At 41.0% G+C, this 23,516-nt stretch overlaps 1 protein-coding gene across 3 annotated transcripts in view; it reads right to left on the minus strand.

Annotated features, from left to right (window-relative positions):
* Nucleotides 1-6,884: 6,884 nt before the first annotated feature.
* Nucleotides 6,885-23,516, minus strand: part of DESI2 (desumoylating isopeptidase 2) — a 48,300-nt gene continuing 31,668 nt past the window's right edge. For all 3 annotated transcript variants that reach the window (XM_057727933.1, XM_057727934.1, XM_057727935.1), the window contains 3 exons: nt 22,481-22,574; nt 20,798-20,939; nt 6,885-10,378 (listed from right to left, as the gene is read on the minus strand). In XM_057727933.1, coding sequence (XP_057583916.1) covers nt 10,145-10,378; nt 20,798-20,939; nt 22,481-22,574 — 470 coding nt within the window. In that variant the 3' untranslated portion in view covers nt 6,885-10,144. The remainder of the gene's footprint in view (nt 10,379-20,797; nt 20,940-22,480; nt 22,575-23,516) is intronic.

The following is a 23,516-nucleotide window of genomic DNA, read 5'->3' on the forward strand; positions in this document are numbered from 1 at the left end:
TTACTACCACTTTGGAAAACAATTTGGATTACCCAGTGTTCACAAGATGATACAAGGACTTTCAGATATTTGTTACATAATATATCTAGCAGGGGCTTTGGTTTTCCCATAATACACGTAGGAGAAAAGTGCCATGATCCTCTTCTTATTTCTAAGAGAAGTTTGTTTTTTTTTCTCAAGTATCTGTAACTTTCAGGAATACTGAGATGCCATTTACAACATTATAATTAAATCAGTGAATTAAGTAAGACAAGCAACCAAATATAGGTTTCTTTGGAGGTTATTTTCACAGGATGTGGCAATGATTTTTAAAGTCATAGCTGTTTAACAAGACACTGCTGCTCAGAGTTGCAAATAGTGATGAATATTTACATATCACTTTACATGGGAGAACAAGACACATTCTGTTGAAAGTTCTTAACCAATCAAGCAGATTCTTTGAATGACTTTTGCGATGTTGAGTGTTGTCCTCCTAGCGGCTGTGTGGGAGCAGGGCATAGCTCTCACCTCTGAATAATGAGAAAGGATTTTTCAAGCCCAGGCTCTGAAATTTCATTATATGACATTATAAGAAAATAACTAGTCTGTGGAGCTCTGTTTGACTAGCAGATGGAGAGAGGGCTGAATAGGATTTCATTTAATGAAAATGCAGTGAGAAGAGTACGTTGTTTCTTTCTAAAAATTAATAAAGCTGGAGGTGCACATTCTCTCTAACTTTGCAGCTCCTCTCCCAGAGAAAGGGAAACCCTTCCATCTTCCCTCTAGCTTCCATCTGCAGCAGAAGGTATGCCTTACAACATTCACAGAAGTATCGCTCACAAGAGCAATAAACTGAAACACCCAAATGTCCATTAAAAGTAGGATATATAAATAAAACTGTGGTATAGTTATACAACAGAATACTATACAGCAGTGAAAATGAACTATAACTACACACAAATATACATGTATTTGAAAATATATGTAGAGTTTTTTAAATCACAGGGAAACATACAAAGTGATTCCATTTATGAGAAGTTTAATATAGGTAAAACCAGATCATATACTGTCTAGTGATGCATATATGAGTATTAAAAACCATTAAAAACAAAGCAAAGGAATGATTAAAACAGAGTTCAGGATAGTGGTTATCCCCACAGTGGAGGGAGGAGGAAGTGACTGGGGAGGGAGACGGTGCTTCTGAGGTCCTGTTCATGTTCTATTTTTTAAGCTGGGTGGTGGGTACAGGGAGGTGTTCATTTTATTGTTTTTCAGACTGTACATATACATCCTATGTATTCTTTCACACACACACATATATATATATATATATATATACATGAACCAAAATGTTGTTTAAAGAGTGAATGGGACATGAAGGTGCATGAACTTTTGTTGTGGAGAGAAATTGGGAAAAGTTGCCTTGGTTTTAGCTGAGAAACCATGGAACATGTTTTATGCTGATAGGAATGATCCAGTGGAGAAAGGGAAATTGATGTTTCAAAGGAGAGAAAGAATAATGCTGGAGCAAGTCCTTGAGAGATGAGAGAGGGTGAGATCTAGTGATAAAGGAAGAAGGATTGGCTTTTGAAAACAGTAAGGACGTTTTTCCCATTTTAACATGGACACCGACTCTGGCTATAAGCTCGGATGAGTATGTAGGCTGAAAAATTGCAAGATGTGAGACAGTAATTGATATATGTATTGGTCTTTGGCCCCGATTCCAAGCACAGAACTCTTAGAACCCTTCCTTGTAAATTCCTAAGTGATAAGAGCACCAGGAGCAGCTTTCATTCTGTTGAGGCCACTCTGGTCTCCTGATGGCCCCTGGTCTCCAGAAAGACCAAGCCATGATCAGAAGCTTGGGGTTTTTACCACCACCCCACCCCTCTGCCCACACTTCTCTAGAAGGGTGAGAGGGGCTGAAAATGGAGTTAATAATTGATCATCCCTATGTGAAGAAACTCCATAAAGTCCCAATAGTATGGGGTTTGGAGAGCTCCCAGGTGGCTGAATACATTCGCATACCAGGAGGGCGACGTGCTCCAGCTCCATGGGGACAGAAGCTCCTGTGCCCGGGACGCTCTCAGACCTTGCCTTGTATTTCTCTTTATCTGGCTGTTCATTTGCGTGTGTTTTCCTTTAAGAAACTGGTAAATGGAAGTGTTGCCTTGCGTTCTGTGAGCCTCTCTAGCAAATCAACCAAACTCAAGGAGGGGGTGGTGGGAACCTCTGAGTTGGAGCCAAGTTGGACAGAAATTGTGGGTAACCTGGGGCCCTACTGCTAGCGGCTGGCGTCTGAAGTGGGGGCCGTCTTGTGGGACAGAGCGCTTGACCTGTGGGATCTCATGGCATCTCCAGGTAGGTAGTGTCAGAATGAAGTGGTAGACCAACCCGTTGGTGTCATGGAAAACTGCTTGGTGTGGGGAAAATCCCCACACATTTGGTGACAGAAATGTCACCTGTGACGTGTTCTGTGTGACAGTAAAGGAGAAACCCAAAGGAGGGAGAACTGAGTGCTTTCCCCCAATACAGAGGTCAACTGTCTAAATTGTCTCTATTTTCAGTGAAGCATAAAGTGAGATTCTCAACGGACATGTGTGTGGGGAACACACGGGAGGTCTGAAGAGAGACAGTCTGAAGTGTCATCCAGGAGAGCAGTGAGCAGGCATACAAGGGGCTTGCAGGAAACTGGCGTGGTGGTCAGAGACAGGAACACTGAGACAAAACTGGCCAGCCCAGTTGTGTGATTTCACCCCAGCAGCATTCAGCGCATCAGGCACAGACACGGAGAAGTCTGGGTCTGATCAGGGCTGGGTTTGCCAGGCCATGAGCTGGGTTTGCCAGGCCATGAGATAAAGGGAGACAGGGGCACAGAAGTGGAGGATCCTGGGAAGGAAATAATTTAATTACTGACCATGCAGTTTAGGCTGAGTGAGAAGAAAAGTGAAAGATGGCAGTGGGAGTAATATTTACTAAAACAAGTGCTGAATTGAATGGATCTGGGATCTTAATGAAGTCAAAGACGTTGCAGTGTGTGGGGTACTCAGGGCAGCTGGGAAGTTAGTGGTCAGAGATGCTTGAAATGAAGATTTTAGCAGAGGTGCAGTTACTGGTGATGACAAGTCTAAGGTTTGGGTGCTTGGCGGAAGTGAGGAGATCAGAAGCCTGAGACAGTGACGGTGGTTCTCAACCCAGGATAGGACTGCCTACCTACCTCCTGGGGGCATTTGATGTGGCAATGACTGTGGAGGGGGTGAAAGGCTGGTAATCAGTGGACAGAGTGTAGAGATGCCACATGGCTTATAATGGGCAGGACTGTCTAGCACAAAGGATTGTCCTACCATTATGGCAATAGAGCCACAGCTAGGCTAGGGTATTAGATGGGTCACCTGCATGAATGCAAAGTCACCGATGACAGGAAAAAGGTGGAGAGGAAGACAGAGGGAGAGAGGGAGAGTGGAAGAGAGCCATGAGGGAACAGCTGGTAGAACTGGATAGCCTGGTTTCAGTGGAGCCGGAGGTTTGGAAGCAGCAATGGGAGACCAAGAGCACACACCCTGAGGGAGGGCGCACTGCAGGGGACAGCTGGGCTTCGCATAAAGCAGGGAGGTCAAGAAACATTTTAAAAAGTGGAGGCTATTGGGCATTTTCCTGTCATATACGGGGAGTTCCAGAGGGTACATTGGAAGGGGGGCCAGTAAGGATGAGAAGGAGGGCTAGCCAGATGAGAGCCATGCCCGGGTTAGCTGGGAATGAGGACTTGGACCTGGATGCTTCTGGTGATCTAAAGTAAAGCATCAGGGATGGTTGTAGCCCTGGTGGTCTCTCACAGGAAGATGGATAATCAGTTCAAACAATGGTCCAGAATCCTGAGTGCATGGATCAGGGAACTTTAGGTAACCATTCCCTGTAGTAACTCCAGAGGGTTCAAGTCTATGCTTTGCGTTTATTAGAGTACTCCTTGAATCACTTATATGGATTCAGTCAAACCCAGGAAAAATTTGGAAAATCCTATCTCATCTCTATTGAATTTTGGAGACGATTCAGCTACGAGGTCCTACAGACGTTCTTGTGTCCAGGCCGCCTGACAGAGTCACCTCATCCAGGAAACTCTCATTTCTATGGGCAGAGTAGGCTGGGACCATGCAGAACTGAGTCCTATGCACTAGAGCAGTGCTTCTCAACCATTAATGTACGTGTGAATTGCCTGAAGGTTTTGTTAAAATGCTAATGCTGATTCTGATTTAGTGGGTCTGGAGTGGACCTGGGTTCTCCACTGCAGAAAAGCAGTGTACCTGAGTGGAAAAAGTAGAAGCCTTGCAATTGGCTAGGTTCAAATATGGGCTTTCCCTGTGCTGTCTGTGCATTCTTGGACTACGAACCACTCAGCTCCTTTTGCGTAAAGCAGGAATACCGTCACAGGCTGTTGTGACGATTAAATGAATAGCCCAAGGAGCACACAGCAGGGGCACTGTAAGAGGACTTCTCTTTCCCCTTTGTCTCATCCACAAAACCCACTGCCTTTCCGGATTCAAGGTGACACCTTTTCATAGTCGTGGGCATACTGGCCTTCTGTGGAGTGTCAGCTGCCTGCCAGGGCCGCTCTGTGGTGCTCACTCACTGATGCCAGTGAGAGAGGAAGGCACGGAGTCGTCTATCTTTGATTGGGGCCAGGGCTGGCCGCTCTGGCTCTTTTCAGCTTTGTAATCTGAAAATTCCAATCCCTATTTGGGTGGATAATCACTAGCCACCAAGACTGAGAGTCCTAGGTAGACTGAGTGGCTGTCCCTTGTCTCATTTTTCACTGCTCTCTACCATGCATATTCCTTTTCCAGTGGAGTGAGTAGAGCAGGCCTCCCACTCTCCCTCTGTGGAGTCTTAGTGACTTTGGTAACTTTATCCCTGAGTCCACCTGCCTGCAAGGCTATAAGGATAGCCTGGTGAGGCATGTGGCTTTCTCTGCATGGCTGCGGCTTTTTAATTTTGTATTTTTTTTAATAAATTTATTTTTTTATTGTCTGTGTTGGGTCTTCATTACTGCACACAGGCTTTCTCTAGCTGTTGCAAGTGGGGACTACTCTTCACTGTGTTGTGTGGGCTTCTCATTGCGGTGGCTTCTCTTGTTGCGGAGCACGGGCTCTAGGCGCACACGTTTCAGTAGTTGTGACATGTGGGCTCAGTTGTGGTTCACAGGCTCTAGAGTGCAGGCTCAGTAGTTGTGGCACATGGACTTAGTGGCTCTGCAGCATGTGGGATCTTCCTGGCGCAGGGATTGAACCTGTGTCCTCTGCACTGGCAGGCGGATTCTTAACCACTGCACCACCAGGGAAGTCCCCGCTGCAGCTTTAGAAGCAGCTGAAGGTTGTCCAAGGCACTAAATCCCCCTAATCACTGGAAGTTAAGGGTGTGAAGGAAACAGCCTGGCAGTCAATGGCCTCCCTAACTGAGACCCACTAAGGCCATGAGTGTCTCGTAGAACCAGGCAATTCTTTCCAAGTCAAGGAATCTCAGGGTCAGGGAGATCAAGGTAATTGGCTCTACTCCACTCCTCAACAGCCTGGGGGTGGTACATTCTTGATTGGGTCCACAAAACCATCCCAGTGAGGACAGGGCTGCAGGGCACAGGTGTGCCCATCTAGCCTTTGGAAATGAATGCCTCCCTTAGGTCCCTTAAGCTTAAACTTAGCTTTTCCCTGGGCCTTGACAAGATAGAAACTATTCACAGTTTCTAGTGCAGGAACAAGGTATGATCAGAGGATTTTCCTTTTGGGGAAAGAATCAAAGGGACAAGCTTGAGAGGGTTCAGCAGTTCTCTGGATTCAGAATCCATGAGGAAATAAGTAGCTGCCTGCCTCTCGCCTACCTCTTGGAATGCATAGCACGGAGCCTCTCATCTTTATGAGCACAGACTTCTGCACACTTAGAACAAGGTCAGTATCTGGGTGACAAGGAGAACTTCAGGAGCAGATAATAACGGGAAAGAAAAGACCATGGTCCCTCAGTATATTTGGCATCCTTTCTACAGGTAAGACTAATTGCTTTACCAGATATGAGTTGGTGATCAACTTGTTATAGTCTATTAGAAACCTATTTAGACTGGGGGTTGGGGGGGGTAGTTTCCCTTTGGTTCCTGTCCTTGAGAACAAATGAGTTGTAGACCATTCCTACCTAGCAGATTGTAGACAGGCACTGACAGACCACAAGTGACCACCACTATTGTTTTAATAATACTTAATCAGATAAGTTTTTGAGGGAAGTATTACTTGGCTAGGTGTAAAAGGCCAATGGAGGCAGGGGAAGGGTCAGGTTGGAGGTGCAAAGAATAGGTTTGTAGAAAACAGGGAGCGCAGTCACCCAGGCTCATGCTCCCTTGATGCTTCTAGGTGGGCAGTGTGTGTGCACAGGCAGTGGAGGTGATTCCCCTGCAGCGGGAATCTCTCCTGCAATCCTGGTGGAGAGAAGAGGGCATGTTCTCCCTTCCCAGCCTTGCCTCCATCCCCCAGAAGCTGGGGCTGGCACCACTGCCTGGGAACAGGTGTGGTTATGCTCTCTTTGACAGTTAAGAACTTGGACCATGGACCTGAGCTCAAGAGGAATACATGGGAGTAAATGTACATGCAAATACAAGAGGAACATATGATGGAGAAGGACGGACTATGTCTCTGCAGAGCAGATGGGATTCTTGGGTTTCAAAAATAACTTCCCTAATTGGGTGTAAGACGACAAGGATGTGCTGTACAATGCGGGGAATATAGGCAATATTTTGTAATAACTGTAAATGGAGAGTAACATTTAAAACTGTTTAAAAATAAAAAATAATCAACCCCCACCCCCACCACAAATATATAACATTTGCAGTCTCCTGGAGGTCAGAAAGCACTATAAAACATTTCTTATAAAAGTATTTTTTAATAAATTGATGTATTTCAATGTTAACATGATAGCCCAATGCTATATCAAGGTAGCAAAAGTGAAGATTCCTGGTTTTTTTTTTTTAATATATATATATATAAACACTATGAATGACAGTACATTTGCATTCAACTTCACAAATTATCTTCAGGTTCATGAAGATTCTTGAACAGCTGTAACACCTTTCGAACAGTGAAGGTGTGTGTTGACTGAGTTGACAATGAAAGTCTAATGACTGAACTGCACTCTAAACCATACTGAAGGGAAGGGGTACAATGGCAGTATGGCCAGCTTGCTGAACAAAACCCAGGCCTTTTAAACTTAGTCACTGAAAGAAAATACAACATGTATCAAAATTACAGAGTGTTTTATAGAAACGGAGCCATAAGAAGACACACAGATGAGAACCCTGAAGCAGTGAATGTGTTTCTACCCGTTTTGTGATGGAAAGAAGCCATGGATATAGAGTCCCGTAGCTGTCTGTAGGGTTGAATCTCCTCACACACACAATGCTGTCAGTTGGTGAAAACCAGAACTCCCTGCTCTGTACGAATGCTGGTGAAGGTAACTTGCACTATTGCTGTGGTCAGAGCAATAGTGGGCTGGATTTCAGGCATCAAGTGGAGGCTCTCTTTACTGCTGCACCACTGCCTTCTACCATTCCACAGGCCACACTTTGCAGAGCTGATGCCCTTTTCTTAGGGTTGAAAAAAAGAAAATACAAAACCCGAGGGCACTGAAAACAAACAGGAGAAAGCAGCAGCATCTGACCCTCTGCACACTATATTACTGTCCAACCCACCATGAGAAATGTGTTTCACTTGGTTACAACTACGAAGAAAATATCTGATGCCATCACATCACATGTATCTTAATGACTGGATTTTTTTATACAGGATTTTTCTTAACAGAGATCAGGTTGAGAACAAGACTCTTTTCCTCCAAGGGCAAAGGAAAGCTGGCGAGATGCTAGTTAATTAAATTCATCCTCAATTTTGAACCATAGTGAACAAACTGACTTATTAAATGAGATTTTCTAAAGTAAAGACATTTTTTTTTTATTTCTCAACCTCAAGTACAATTAGACTGCAAGGAATCTCATGTCCAGAATTTTATCAGGACATTATTTATGATAATTGGCCTTAGGCCATTATTTGTTTTTACTAGGACCCTTAATACTATTTTTAAACTCCAAATGCTGCAGATGAAAGTAAATACAACAAAATAATAAAATCACTTATGTGCTGAGGTGCTGGATTCTGGATAAGCAAAGGTGGAAGTTTCCTGGCAACTCACCGAGAAGTGCCTCAACAATGGCTACTCCTTCCTGTGTGTCAGTAGCACAGATTTAAACTCACGTATATTTGAATGGATTAAAAAAACTGGAAGCCACCACGTTATTAAAAACGAAAATCCCAAGCAAACTGCATCAAACACTTTTCACTAACCTGGGTTTTAGAGTGAACTGATTCACTGTCAGAGTCTTCCCATTTTATTCTAAATCTCATTTTTAGACCTGAACCAGGTCAACTTTTCATAGAGTTCACATATTCCTTTCTGTCACATCTCTTAAAATAAGTGCTCTGCACCCCTAAAGAACTGAGAATCACTTGTAAAGGCATTCCTCTCCAGAAACAGAACAGTCAAAAGCATAAATTAGGTTAAGTGGCTTCGTTTTCCTCAGGTCAAACCCAAGGTTATTTTCCCTATGAACAGGGTGTGCTTAATTTGATAAAATGACTCAAAATCAGCTATGGAAAAGTTAAAAATGTAGTTTACTGAAAGATATGTATCCTTATAAAGAGCAATAGCAAACAATCCAATCTAGAAGTTTAAATAAAAGAAGATGATTTTAAAACTAACAATATATATAAAGCTGAAGTCACTGCCTTGGATAATTTACACACTGCATCCAATATTTTATGTAGGACATTCATTCTTAAGGCAGAAAAATTGAACTTGACATGTAATGACTTGGCTCTTACATCCAAGGGTCAAACTGGGAGTAGACTTGAGCAGACAGAATCCTTGCTAACGAGGACTTATCTGGTGGTGACAACTTCATTCTTAGAGTAGGTTATGTAAGAGACATACATTTGAAAGAACAGAAAAAAATGAATTATAAGACACATAAATATGAGTTTTCAACAAGAGGTCAATGAGACTAGGCTTTCTATTATGAGGTGAAACTACTCCCGTAACAAACCAGCAAACTCCAACGTACTCTTTCCGGTATGGTACATAAAATGTTTAAAATATCAAAGTATTAACTTTTTGGAGAGTTTTACTTTAGACTCTAGTTTCCAAGGTGTAGTATAAAAGGTAGCCTGAATAGTTAAAAGCAGTTGAATGTCAACTCACACTGCTACTCAGAAGGCTACCACTTAGGATATTCCTACCCCACTAACAAAATCCTGTGCAGGGAGGATATCAGCATATATTAAAGTAAAAATGAAGCCCCCAATACATGTGCAAAAACACTCGCTACTAGCAAGAATATCTTTAACGAAAAACATCTTACTTACAGACTCAGAGGCATCAAAGCCAGACTGCCACGAGAGTGTACCACCCCGTGGAGGTGGACGGATATTTGGAATGAGAGCCACTGTTAGGTGGGAACCTCAGGAGATGTGCTACTCGGAGTGGAGGGAGTGCTAAGAGCGCCCAGGTCGGGCACCTCTCACGCAGACCAAGGTCCCAAGCCCTCAGGGCTGTGTGTGCTCCTTCACCTCTGTGCATCCTGGTGCCAAAACAGTAACAAAAACAAACACAAACCTAAAAGACAATTCTTAAGCAGGTGATGGTGACTATAATTGTGAGTACCTTCTTGTGTGCCTATTATTTATGCCGTAGCTTGGGCAATTGTCAGAAGTGTACAAAGATTACCTGCCTAATTTTTGAAGACATGAAGATTTTCTTCTTTCATGGTGGCAGGAGTCCATGCAAGATTTGTAAACAGCGATACAAAATACTGTAAACATAACTTAACAGAGCTTGTATAAAACAGAAGTAAATCCAAATTTACAAGTGGGTAAAAAAAACAGAGGGCAGCTTCATACAAAGTTCTCCCTCCTGCGCCAAGTGATTTTTTTTTTTTTTTGATTATAAATATAATCCTGAGCTGAAAAACTGGGATTTGGGGGAGAGCCATCTTTGCATACAAAATATCCAAAGGACGTTTACTCTTTTACTTTTCTCTAGTGATATTCAACCGCCAGAGACAGTTCTGAATGTGTGACTTTGGAGACATTTACAGTTTAGTGTGGCGCCCGGGTCTGGAGCCTGCGGCAGCACTGGCCATGGAAGCGGAGGCTGCAGCATCCTCTGCTTCCTCCAGTTCGTCCTGGAGCTCCTGGCTGACACTAGACTGCAGGGCTGCAGGAGTGAGCCACTCCTTTGGGAGGCAACTCTGTAGAAAGGGTATACAGGAGCTGAAGTAGGCAAGTCGATTGATCCAGCGAGGAATCTCTTTCCCACAAAGAATCTGCAGAGGAGAAAGAGTATAGAATTAGGCGAGAGGTTAAGATTACCTGGTTCACTGCCAAGGAGAGGAGGGTGGGGGAGGGAGGTGGATATGCAGAAAAGCTACTGCACATTAGCCTTTGGTGCTGTTACTTCTGGCCTTTAATGACAAGCAGCTCCCGAACTTGGAAGCCTGGGGTCCCCCTACTGTCAGCTCCATTCCTTCCTTTCTGAAGAACTTTGTTAAGTCACTTATTTTTTACATCTATAAAATCAAGCTAATTCCATTTGGCCGCTTTCTTTCTTTGGTCTTTGCAACTGCTTTGAGAAGCATGTAAAAGTATTTTGAACACACAGAAGAAAAGACTTAAAATATCATTTCGAGTAACAGAAGCTCCAGGTAGTTCTCATCCGTATCCTGTTCTTAGGACTCGTAAGCCCCCTCTTTTCCCAACTACAAATAGTAAGAACTAGGTCTTTTTATAACACCAACTCTACGCTTTATTATCCTCCTTCCCTTCTGCATTCAAAACTAGGCTTAACTAGCCCATGCTTTACTGTCCCTGAGGTGTTTCTGCCCCCAGTCATGTCAAAGATTATAATTATTATAATTATGATCTAGAAGTACCATCTATTTTAGCTTAGTTGGTTTCAAAGTATCTTACGTTCAAAAATTAGCTAAAACATAAATAATCCTCCCATACCTGTAATCAAGCCATGTAACTTTTCTCCCTAAAGGTTCAGCCCTATGCCTTAATGGCTACATTTAAATACTATGTTTCTGTCTTAACTACAGGGCTAGGGGGTGGTCTCACTGGAAGGAAGGTGGCATGTTTTGATCATTTTTGATTACCTGGCCCAGAGCACAGAGAGGTAGACAGTACTTAAAAATACTTGAAGAATGTGCATGAATTAGATCTGAGGGAAAGCTGATCAATAACCTTATGCCATTCCTACCTGTCTATTCTAAAAAACACAGGCAAACAAGTATTATATTTTACACCTATGACATAACTGGGATTATGTGTATTTGAAGGTGTATTTGAAGGTTACCACAGAAGTGGTGACTAGGAATGGCTAGGTTAATGCTATAATAAGCCATTGCTGACTATCCAGCAGCTGTTTTCTTCCTTCTCCTTCCTAAATCCTGATTTTATTCAGTGATCTATTCTCCATTTATGAATATGCTTCTTGGGAAGCTGACTTCATCCCAACACCTGGGGGTGGCTTGACTAACCTAAAACAGAGGTTTGTAAACTAAAGCCACCTGTTTTTACAGGTAAAATTTTATTGCAACACAGCCATGCCCCTACATATTTTTATGGCCTATATAGTTCTTGGGCTACCATGGTGGAGGCAGAGTGGAGTCCAGGAATAGTCCACAGGCCTAAAATATTTACTATATGGCCCTTTCAGAAAAAATGTGCAGATCTGTGATCAAGCCAATGTCTTTCAAACTTTGAGTCAAGATCCATTTAGCATTGTAACTTGAATTTTTAAAAATGAAACAGACTGAACACCAAGTGGGGAAAGTGGGGAGGGTTGGGGGGGATGAATTGGGAGACTGGGATTGCAATACATACATTACTAATAAGAAAAAAAAAATACCAAACTGTACACTCTAAATATATGCAGTTTACTGTATGTTAACTGTATCTCAATAAAAGTTCTTAAAAAAATGAAATAGACTAGATAGTAGGGTAATTGTGACACTTGTTTTAGTTATGTGTACATATCTGTATACACTGAAACATGATGTAAAATGTTTCTTACTGTGGGTAGTGGTCAAAAAATATTTGACTCATATAACAAAATTACTTTTGCATTTAAGCTTCAACTCAGTAATCCCTCTAGGACTTTATTCCAGAGACACACTGGCAAAAATATGAAAAGAGGTGTGCACAGGGTTATTCATCACACCACTTTTTGTAACAGCAAAAGACTAAAAAGAACCCAAATGTCATTAATAGGAAACTGACAATATATTTTGGCACATTCAAACAAGGAGGACCATTCAGCTGTGAGAAGAAATGAGGACTATCTTTATATACTGTTACAGAATAAACTCCATGATATAAAGTGAAAAAAACAAAGTAGGTGAAAGTGTGTTTAGGATGCCCCCCAAATATAATGGAGGACAGACACAGAATAAGTTACAGACATTCCCATTCTAAAAGAGAAAACATGGAAGGAAGAAATTATTAGTCCCAAGCAATTTCAAAATCTGACTGGGCAACCTCCATTAGGTTTCAAGGCCTGGGACTAATCGTCTGCTGCCCTCAGTTCTGTTGTCTGGGCCCTTGAAATAATCCTTTCTCGCCCGCCTGTTTCCTGCCTGCAGAATTTGGGAATCCCAGAGTCATCTTCCATTTTGTCCTCTTTCCGTCCCTATCAGTCCAAGCTGGCAGTGTTTCTGCTAATATAACATCCTCAAAAATGTGTATCTCCCGTGTATGTCATGGGATTCACTCTATTAGACAAGAGGTTCCTCTACAGGTCTTTCCTGGAAAATCCCATTTCTTTTCCCGATTTCCACTAAGATGGTTGAGAGGATCCATGAGTCTCATGTTTAATCTTTCCAGCAGCAGCAAAAGGTTACCCAGTCATACCCTTGGCCTTCTCTCCACAATACGCTTTCCTAATAGTAAAGCCCCGAATTTTACCATCTTCTGCAATCTGGACTGGCTGAGTAATTCCAAATCATCAAGTGCTGATTCCTTTTTGGCCGTAAGTTTTCTTCCCTCAATTTATCTTTCTTTGAGAAGAAATCAGGTTATTATCTTCAACACTTTGCTTGGAAATCTCCTCAGCTAAATATCCAAGTTTATTGTTCACAGTTCTGCTTTCCACGTAACTGTTGGATAAAATTCAGCTAAGCTTCTTGTCACTATATAACAAAGACTTCCTTTCTTCCAGTTTCCAATAACATGTTCCTTATTTCCTTCTGAGCTCTCACCAGCAGCACCTTTAATATCTATATATTTCTACTAAGTCTATTCAAGGTAATCCAGGCTTTTTCTATCAAACTCCTCAATACTTCTCCAGCCTTTACCTATTACCTAATTCTAAAACCACTTCCACATTTGTAAACGTATTGTTAAAGCAGCAGCTCACTTCTAGGTACCAACATCTGTACTGGCTCCCCATGGCAACTTTAACAAATTATCAGAAACTCAGTGGCTAAAATAATTCAATTTTTTTCTCTTACAGTTCTAGAGGCCAAGGCAGAAGGGTGGACGGGAGTGGATGTCTAGAAGCTAGACATCTATGAACACTTTTTTTTTATATTTGACTTTGGAACCATGGAAAAGTTTTATATAACAAAATTAAACACTAAATTTTTTAAAAAATTATTACCTTTGGAGAATGCTAGGGAACTGCATCAGGGGTCCCCAAGACCACCTCTGTTAGATGATTTACTAAGAGGACTCACAGGACTTGGAATACAGTTGTATTCACAGCTATGATTTATTACAGTGAAAAGATACAAAACAAAATTAGGAAGGGAAAAGGCACAGAGGGTGAAGTCCAGAGGAAATCAGGCACAAGCTTTCAAAGGTCGCCTCCCAGTGGAGTCACATGGGATACACTTAATTACCCCTGTAAGGAGCTGTGACAACATAAGTGAAGTGTTTATTAGGGGAGCATTAGAGACCCAATATCTAAGGTTTTTATTTGGGCCTGGTCATAAGGGCACCCTCTCCTAGCAGGTACCAAAACTGCAGACTCCCAGAACCAAAGCAGGTGTTTAGCATAAACTGCATTGTCATACAAACAGTTCATGCACATGAGCCACTCTTACCTGCAGGAATTTGGGAAAGGTGGGACCCTCCGGAAAACCAAGTTCTCAGATGCAGCCAAGGGCAACTTTGTACACAGGCCTTTTTAAGGATGGCAGTCTCCAGGCTGCTTTGTTAGCTTTTTTTGCACAGTCCACCCCTCAGCCAAGCTGTTATAATAGCAGAAATTATCAAAGGATCCTATGCAGCAGTGAGACCAACTTTAAGTATGATCTCAGTTATACTCTTTAGGGATCCTGGACTTAGTCAGTTAGAACAAACCCCATTAACCATAAACATTTAAGTTTTAGTATGAGCCTTCTTTATCTGGTCTGAGGCATCAATTTAGGCATAGCACAATGCTGGCCAGTAAGTTGAAGTTGACCTGAAAGATTTTCAGGACTGAGGCAATGCCATGGTGGGGTGCACACAAAAGAAGGGAAATACCAGAGGCTATGCCTAGAAACTATAAGCTTACAATGTGAGGGCATTCTAAGCAGGGCAAACATTAGGCAGTACAGGTTAAAAAGGCCCCCAATGTGTTTTCTCACTGTGGGTGGGCACTGTGGGCCTGCTACAGACTGAATGTTTATGTCCCTTCAAAATTTATATGTTGAAATCCTAACCCTCAATGTGCAGGTATTTGGAGATGGGGCCTTTGGGAGGTAAGTAGGTCATGAGTGGTATTCGTGCCCTCATAAGAGATCTGGGAGCTCCCTCACCCCTTCTACCATGCGAGGACACAGTGAGATAGCCTATAAACCAGGAAGCAGACCTCTCACCTGATACCAAAGTCTGCCAGTTCCTTTTCTGAGACGTCCCAGTCTCCACAACTGTGAGAAATAAATTTTTATTGTTTACAAGCCACCAGTCTATGATATTTTGTTACAGCAGCCCAAATGAACTAAGACAGGACCTCTGCTCTAGGGTTTCTGATCCCGTCTGAAAAATCAGCTGAATGTTTGGTTTCAGAAGGACTGCCTGAAGGCAGTCAGTTCCAAACAGTTCTGTCTGTCCAAGACGCGAGGTTATCAGCCTCGTGAGTGTGGAAGACATCTGCTCATGTTTAGTGTGGGGAGTGCAGGAGCTAGGGCTACCCTCTGCTGTCCTACAGCCAGCACTGTCACTGTGATTACAGGCTCAGTGGCCTATTTGAATTCAAAGTGCTTGTAGCAGCCGAGGCAGACAGAATGTAAAGTTCTTCTTTATAGAGAGGGAAAAGGCAGTACTGAAAACAAAGATTATTAACACTGTCACCCCTCCTAGTCTCCTCCTCAGGTGCCAGGGCTTTGTTTTGTTGTTCTTGTTACAAAATCAATGTGTCACATTTAGCAATCATAACTTTACATTTAAAGAAGGATTCCCTACTCTCATCCAGACCTTTTGTGTGGAAGGGAAGTATATAAGAGGAACAAAAGAGTTTTCAGAGGAAAATACTTTCATATAATTTAACGAGATAGATGCATTATGTTAGGATTGGTTGGGATCAAATCCTGAATTTCCAGAAAATTTCAAAATGGGTTTATGTAGCCACTCACTCCTTTCCTCCTTTATCTACTTAGTGACCTAGAAAAGATTCCCCCAATTCTGCGGATAACTGCGTTTGGTAATCAAACTACCTCACTCAGGTGTGTGCTCCAGCAGAAAGGTGTGAGAAAAGCAGAATCAGGCCAGCACTCCATTGCTGCAAACTACAGCTAATTCAGACTGTCATTAAGTGACCTGCAATGCAACATCTCCGAGAGGGGGCTGACAGTTAAGTTCTGTCAGGAGTGGGCAGTGGGGTCACAGTCCTGAGGATGTGTGTTCCCCCAACTTGCAGCTTTTGGCAGTAATCACCAAGTCAGGGATGCAATCAGTCTCTGTATAAGAAATACAGAGCTGACCAGCAGTTCAGTTTCAGGTGGTCCCAATGGAGAAAAAGCCCTTTCCTTTGCCCCCCCCTCCCCCAAGAACCCAGATGGTTCAGTCAACATCCACGATGTTTTACAGTTTAGGGCTCCAGCGACGGGTGTCCTAAATCTGCAATGGTCCCGAGCCTACACCTGTTTTCAGTTTAGCCCACTTTCTACTGAGGCTGAAACAGTGCAGTGTGTAGCAGACAGACTATCTCAGGTTTTAGCTTAAGAGTCAAGTCTAGGCAATTACGAGTGTGAATTCAGGATTTCAAAAAAAGCAAACGGGTTTGCTTTGGTAGTGGTAAAGCTGAGATGCTGCAGGGCCAAAGTGTCACGTTTCTAAGTTCAAGCAAGGCTTTCCTAAGCCCTTTCTAAGACCCACTCAAAAATACACACATCAGGCTGAAAAAAATCATTAGCTTCTTCATGTTAGACATCTGATTTTACAAGAGCTCATTAGCAACTAAAGACGCCTTTGAAATTTTAGAAATATATTTCCATCTGGAGATTCTTTCTTTCATGTTGTCTCCCTTTTTCCAGAGGCTGCGATGGGCAAAAATCATAGTAAAAATCATCAGTTATGGAGATTTTTCTTTAAACTAATCAAAGGATTTAAATTCCACCCATCTTATGGCAGCAAAAAGCAAGGAAGTTTTGTCCCACTAACACTTTTTCTTTGCAGCTTTCCCTGACTGAGATGATCCCTGTATCATCTATGAAATTACAAGAATAAAACATTTTATATCAATTTCTATCATATCCATAGATGCAATAACTGCAAAATACAAAGCCATTAAAAAATTCTCCTTTTCTTTCCTCATTGAAAACTTACTCAAACTCCTAGCAGTAAATTTAGCATTTACAGGTTTAACATTACAGCTGTTTGGGGAAATCCCAGCTGGAATTGGGGGTGTTCAGGGGTATGCCTCAGCAGCAGCTGGGCTGAAAAAAGACTGGCGTGTCCCCCTCTCCACCTTTAACTTTGCTCCAGCCCTGGGAACTGATTTAAACCATTTTGCTTCGCACTTGGATGAGAGGACGACATGAACGTTTAGCAGCCAGGGCAACCCGCGAGTCGGCGCTCTGGGAGCTAGATCTATCATTTTCTAATTATATAGGTAACTTTTACCTCTCCAAACAGACAGCAAGCAGCTCAACTGTTATTTCTTACTATGGATAATGCCATAGCCACCCAGGCATCAAAGGTTTGCCAGTCCCCATCCGCTTCATCCTTTCTTCCCTCAAACAGTCCTTCAGTCATAGCTTAGTGAGTCAGGGTCATTCCAGCGAATCCCACTTCTGACAATGACTATGTCAGGGCTCCAAACAACCACCCCCAGGTACGATAATTTGCTAGGATACACATGATTCAGCATACAGTCATACCCATGGCTAAGATTTATTCCAGCAGAAGATACATAACAAAATCAGGAAGGGAAAAAAAGGCGCATGGGGCAAAGTCTGGAGGCAACAGGTAGTAAGCTTTCAAGTGTCCTCTCCTACTTGGGTCACACAGGACAGGCTTAATTCCCCCAGCAATCAGCTGTGACAATATGTGTGAAATGCTGTCTACCTGGGAAACTCATTACTGTCTCACTGCTCAAGGTTTTTGTTGGGAACTGGTCACACAGGCACCCTCTGCCTAGAAGGTACCAAAATTCCAGATTCCCAGAGGGGAAGCAGATGTTCAGCATAAACCAAACTTTAAACAAACAGATTAGGCACAGTGAACCACTCTTAACCGTGCTGGGAGTCGTGGGGACCCTCCTGAAATCCAAGCGCCCAGATGCCAGCCAACCTTGCAAGCAGGCCTTCCTAAGGACAGCAGTCTAGAGCCTGCTGTGTTAACTTTTCTCTGAACAGCACAGGAACTAATTCTTTTTTTGAAGACTGTTAAGTAACAGAAGAAAATCAAGACATCTATCCTACCTTTCCTATGTGGACTAAAGCTCAGGGCACAAGGGGGTATGGGGTATTGCCTTTATTTATCCTGATTCAAAAAAACTTTAAAATTATGACAATTGGGAAAATTTCAACACTATTTGCATCAGATTAAGGAATGAACGTTAATTTTTTTAGGTGTGATTCAACATCCTAAGGATGGCGGCTTGGAGAGATAAAAAGACCTTAGGTCAGTTGAGACAACTGACCATACTGACATGGAGGCTGCCTTATCCTGGACTTCTTGTTTTGTGAGATAAAATATTTCCTCATTGTTTAAGTCTACCTGAATCAGATTCGAATGCATCTGACCTGTAGTATAGGGGTTGGGAAACCATCTATAAAGGGCCAAACAGTAAATATTTTAGGCTCTGCAGACCATTTGGTTTCTGATAGAACTACTCAACTCTGCTGCTGCAACCTGTAAGCAGTAAAGACGATAGGTTAAAAGTTGAGTACGGATGTGTTCCAATCAAATTTTAATGGATACTGAAATGTGAATTTCATATAATTTATACATGTAACCATATATTCTTCTTTTGACCTTTTCCCAACCATTTAAAAATGTAGAAACCATCTTCAGCTTACAGGCTGTACACAAACAGGTGGTACACTGGTGCTGGTGTGCAGATTGCAGCAGTTTGCTAATCCCTGTGGTAGAGAAGCATTCAAATAACTACAATGTTGATGAAAATCCTTAGAATTTTTGGAACAATTTTGAATAACAGAATACATGTATCATCAATTATAATTAGCTAGGGTTTTCTACCTGCAACTGGTTATATGACACAGAAACTATGTTGTCAAAGATGTAGAAGCACATTAGACTTAATAACTTTTTTTTTATAACTTTATTTTATTTATTTATTGGCTGCATTGGGTCTTCGTTGCTGCACATGGGCTTTCTCTAGTTGCTGCGAGCTGGGGCTACTCTTCATTGCGGTGCACAGGCTCCTCATTGTAGTGGCTTCTCTTGTTGTGGAGCATGGGCCCTAGGCACGTGGGCTTCAATAGTTGTGGCACATGGGCTCCGTAGTTGTGGCTCACGGACTCTAGAGCACAGGCTCAATAGTTGTGGTGCACGGGCTTAGTTGCTCCGTCGCATGTGGAATCTTCCCAGGGCAGGGCTCGAACCCGTGTCCCCTGCATTGACAGGCAGATTCTTTACCACTGCGCCACCTAGGAAGTCCAGACTTAACAACTTTTTAAGAGTGCCTAACATTAAATTTATTTGCCTTGATTATATAGGGTTTACTAAAAATAGCCCCTTACCGCCTTCACTATCCAGAATTCTAGTTTCAGTTCTGTCACTGACAAGCTGGCGAGCCTCGGCTAAGTCACTTAACTTCTGAATCTCAGTTTCTTTAACAATTCAGCACTCATACAGGTGAAAGCATGAAAACTGTGACCTAAAAAGATGGCTCCAGGATTGGAGATTGTTCTTCAGGCCCTCAACCCTAATATGGCTTTAGGGTTAGAGCAGGGCTGAGGTGGTGTTAACAGATGCTCAATAAAGCTATTAATTTGGGAGAGAGAATAAACTGGAACCAGAGGAAGTACTGATAAAGTATAACCAGCACTGAACTAAGTAGTCGGGGTCTGATCTAAATTCTCCTCAATCTTTGATAAGTCATTTCCCCAATCAGGGCCTGTTACTTAGTTTATAAAATGAGGAGACTGGATTAGATGCTAAAATCTTCGCTAATTTTAACATTCTAGGGATCTTTAAATGCATTCCCTACAAATTTAAGAAAGCTTAGAACTACCTTCTCTCTTCCTCGAAGACTTGGTCACCTCTGACTTGGTCACCTTTGCGGTATCAATGCACCCACCAGATTAGTGGGTGCTTCTGCAGCCTTTATGAATCATCTGGGGATCATGTTAAAATGGAGATTCTGATTCAGTACATCTATGGTGGGACAGAGATCATATACAAATTCCTACATGATGCTAATGCCACTGGTCCTCAAAAAATAATTTGAGAAGCGCAGCAACAGTCTGCTGTAGTCCTGTCTGAAACCTATGCTGTGGAAGCCATGGGGGCAGTGAAAAGGGCCGGGTAGCCAAGCAGCTCTGCAGAGGAGGTCACTGAAACAGCTGCTCATTTTCTTTTTCACACATTTCACACAATTTCTGTGGTATTTGATGTGGCCACTGCAAACAGCTGCTAAGGGTCAGAAAACCGGGAAGCTGTTTCAAGTGCTATTTAATTCTTTAGACATTATTGGATAATCTTCTGCTTTCTTCCATTTTCTAAGGTCCTTTCACATGGATCTACTTTGGGTTTTCTGTTTGGCATTCAAGAACTGGGAAGGCAAATAAGCGCATGTGGCAGAGTAAAATTTCAAGACAGGAGAAATAAATTACTTATTAATAAGAAAGAGCCAGAAAAATTTCAAGTTGGCAACTAAAATTTAGGAAAGAGAAATCTTAGTGGCTAAGAAGCAGAAGTCACTTAGGCATCAATTTAAAAAATTTTTTAATTATTTTTACTTTTTTCTCCCCAACCCCCAAGCATTAATTTTTAAGTGAAAATATAAGATTATAATGAAATAAATTAGGATAAGAAGAAACCCATTATTGTATTCACGGTACTCACTGCAAAGTCATGAATAGAATTATAATTTAAAACTGTGTTGACTCTAAAGTCACCAACTTTGGAAAGGTCACTCATATAAAAGAAATATTCACATATAAGAAATAAAATACCATATGTTACACAACATAATGAAAAAAAAAATAACTGATTAAATATAGTGGGACAGAAAGTATACTAGTAAATGTTATTTATTTGAAGAACTCATAGAATAAAATTTAATTTACCTCTGATAAAGCCGAAGAAAAGTGATTGCAGTTTTTATGCATCAAATGATAGGCATTGCCTTTGTATTCTTTTCCCAATTCTTCTACAATTTTTTCTATATCATCTTCTAGGAAGTCGGTGCTCCCTAAAACAACAGCTTCTCTTAAAGAACAAAAAGAAGAGAAAAAAAAAGAAAATAAAAGAATATAGCTGTGTGAGTTATAGGTATTATAGGCATGCTTAAAGACATTTCCAGAAATGCTTATTTCCAGGAATATTATGACTGATGCAACAAAGCCAGGTTAATGTAATAAGACTAAAAGGTAAATGTGGTATTTTAATAATTTCAATTATTTTCGTTTCTACTTTTTAAAAGCAATAAACTCTTAGGTATATCACTTCTAAATACTACAAATGCAAAATAAGTCATTTTTTTTTATTAAACAGTGTCATTATATTAAAAATGTAATACCACAGCTATTTTTGCTACTATCGCATTAGAAGTTACGTTATTAGAGAAACAGATCCATGCTGCAAATACTCTTGCCTAATTACACTCGCCATCAAATGGCTGGTCATATTCTCACTTAGAAATAATCTTTTAAGTTATCTGTCATTGGGCTGCAGTGAGATGAACTGTCAAATGACCAATTTTTAAAAAAGCTTATAAAACCAACCACCTCCCCCCCCCCCCCCCCCAAAACAATACACCAAACCAAAAAAGAACTCCCTCCCCAAACTACTGCCTTGGAAATGCAACAGACATCATTCAATAGAAAGCAGAATTTTAATCAGATACAAGTTAGGCATCCAAGAAAGCTGACAATACTTGGAAAATCCTTTTATCTAGCAGTTTTGACAAAAGGGAGACCTAAGGAACGGATTCAGGCTGGCATTATAGCACTTCTGTGTGTAAATATTTCAAATTAGTTATAGGCTAAGAGAACCGTTAACTTAGTAGTGATAAAAAGGAATAGCCCTATATTGAATTTCAATATTGTAACCTCATTTCACTATTTTTCACCTGGCAAGTTAACTATCATAGGCCGAGAAGTTTCTTTAAAGCTCCTTGAAACTAAGATTCTAAACATCACTTTAAATATAAAACAATTAAGGAATGGGAATTTGATTATTAGCATTCCGGTTTTCAGTGCTGTCTACTACTCATAAGGCTCCAGGGTACACTCGTATCCATACATTCCTGGTTTATCAATGCGTATAATACAAGTACCTTAACAATAGTTTCTTGTCTAATCTAGTCAAATTATTTTAGTTTAGTTAATTCAAGTTTATAAACAGTGTCCCTTTCATTGGGAAAATAAAGAGATTTTTAAGAATGTTGGGTAGGTCACAATAAAACTTTCCTCCATCTCCCCCCAAATAGGAGACTGAGGGGAAGCAATGGTTAGACAGGAATGTTTTCTAAAGTAGAATTGTATACCAAGGTAAAAACATTTTAAAGTAGACATGATAACTTTTGTGGGTCCTCAATAAGAGCAAGACTTGCTTATTTCCGGCACTTTATGTGGCTGATTACCATCTTTACACAACAACTCAGATTTGATTTTAAAGTGTCAGCAACTAAAACAACATTAAAGAAACATTTTAAGTTCCTAGATTCTAATCTACAGAATGAATCTGTATGCCTTAAAACAAGCTTTGGCACCTAAGACAGTGTAATAAAAATTATCCTCCCTACTTACTTAAATTTAAATGTTTCTCCTAGTTCAGAAGCATTTCCTGGGGAAATTTCAAATATTCCAGAAAAGGGGTAAGGATGGCCACCATAAGCAAATTCTGAAAAGAGAAAACTCATGATTTTTAGTATTTATCACATAAAACTTAACCAGTATGCTGAATCAGATTTAATAAATGATGCGGATAGTAATGATACCACCTAAATATTTTTCAATTTAGTAATGCTTCACAAACATCCTATTTCGCTATTGCTTGTATAGAACAGTTGACGCAAAAGACTTGAAACTCTAATAACAAAAGGTGCTCAAAGGTAATCCTGACTTCTAAATTTACTTTATATTGGCTAGAGGAGAGTGACTAACATTCAAAGGTGAAAAAAGTCCCTGTGTTTACCTATCACGCCAAAGTACGTAGGTGCTCCATTCAGTGTTTTGCCACTTTCTAAATTAAAGTGACCAAATTTCAAACTTGTACTTTACTGGAAAAACGTCTAATAACAATGAGTTTTCATGATTCCTGGGATGAAGACTCTTGGTTTATCTTCGAATAAGAGTGAAACATTAGCAAACCAGAAAAACTGAATTCAATTCCCCTCACTTGAGAAGAGATAAGCTGCAAAATTAGCATACATATCCACTCACACACAAAGACACACACTTTCCACAGCACATCTTTAAGCTAGGAGAGAGCTACTTGTACTACAGCGAATGTACATCTGGGCCCATCAGATATAAACTCTCATTCAGAACAAAAATGGAGAAAGGTTTCAAATTAGGAAGGAAATAAAATTTCTGGCTACAATTCTGATATGAGACACTTCTATATTTAAGTGGCAAATCTTAGTAGACTTATTTAAAGAATTTCAAACAAATGCTTAATCTTGTCACTTAAAATTTATTAAATATAATCTTATAAGGTATTAGAACAAAACATGGAAGAGAATAAGGTAATTCTATAATATATTTACTTTTGATTCAGGACTTTCAGGAAAAAAAAGCAGTAATGTAGAATATAAAGTATTTAGTATTTAATTCTGAAACA

This window comes from Hippopotamus amphibius, chromosome 3 (assembly GCF_030028045.1).
Source record: "Hippopotamus amphibius kiboko isolate mHipAmp2 chromosome 3, mHipAmp2.hap2, whole genome shotgun sequence".
Lineage (NCBI taxonomy): Eukaryota > Metazoa > Chordata > Mammalia > Artiodactyla > Hippopotamidae > Hippopotamus > Hippopotamus amphibius.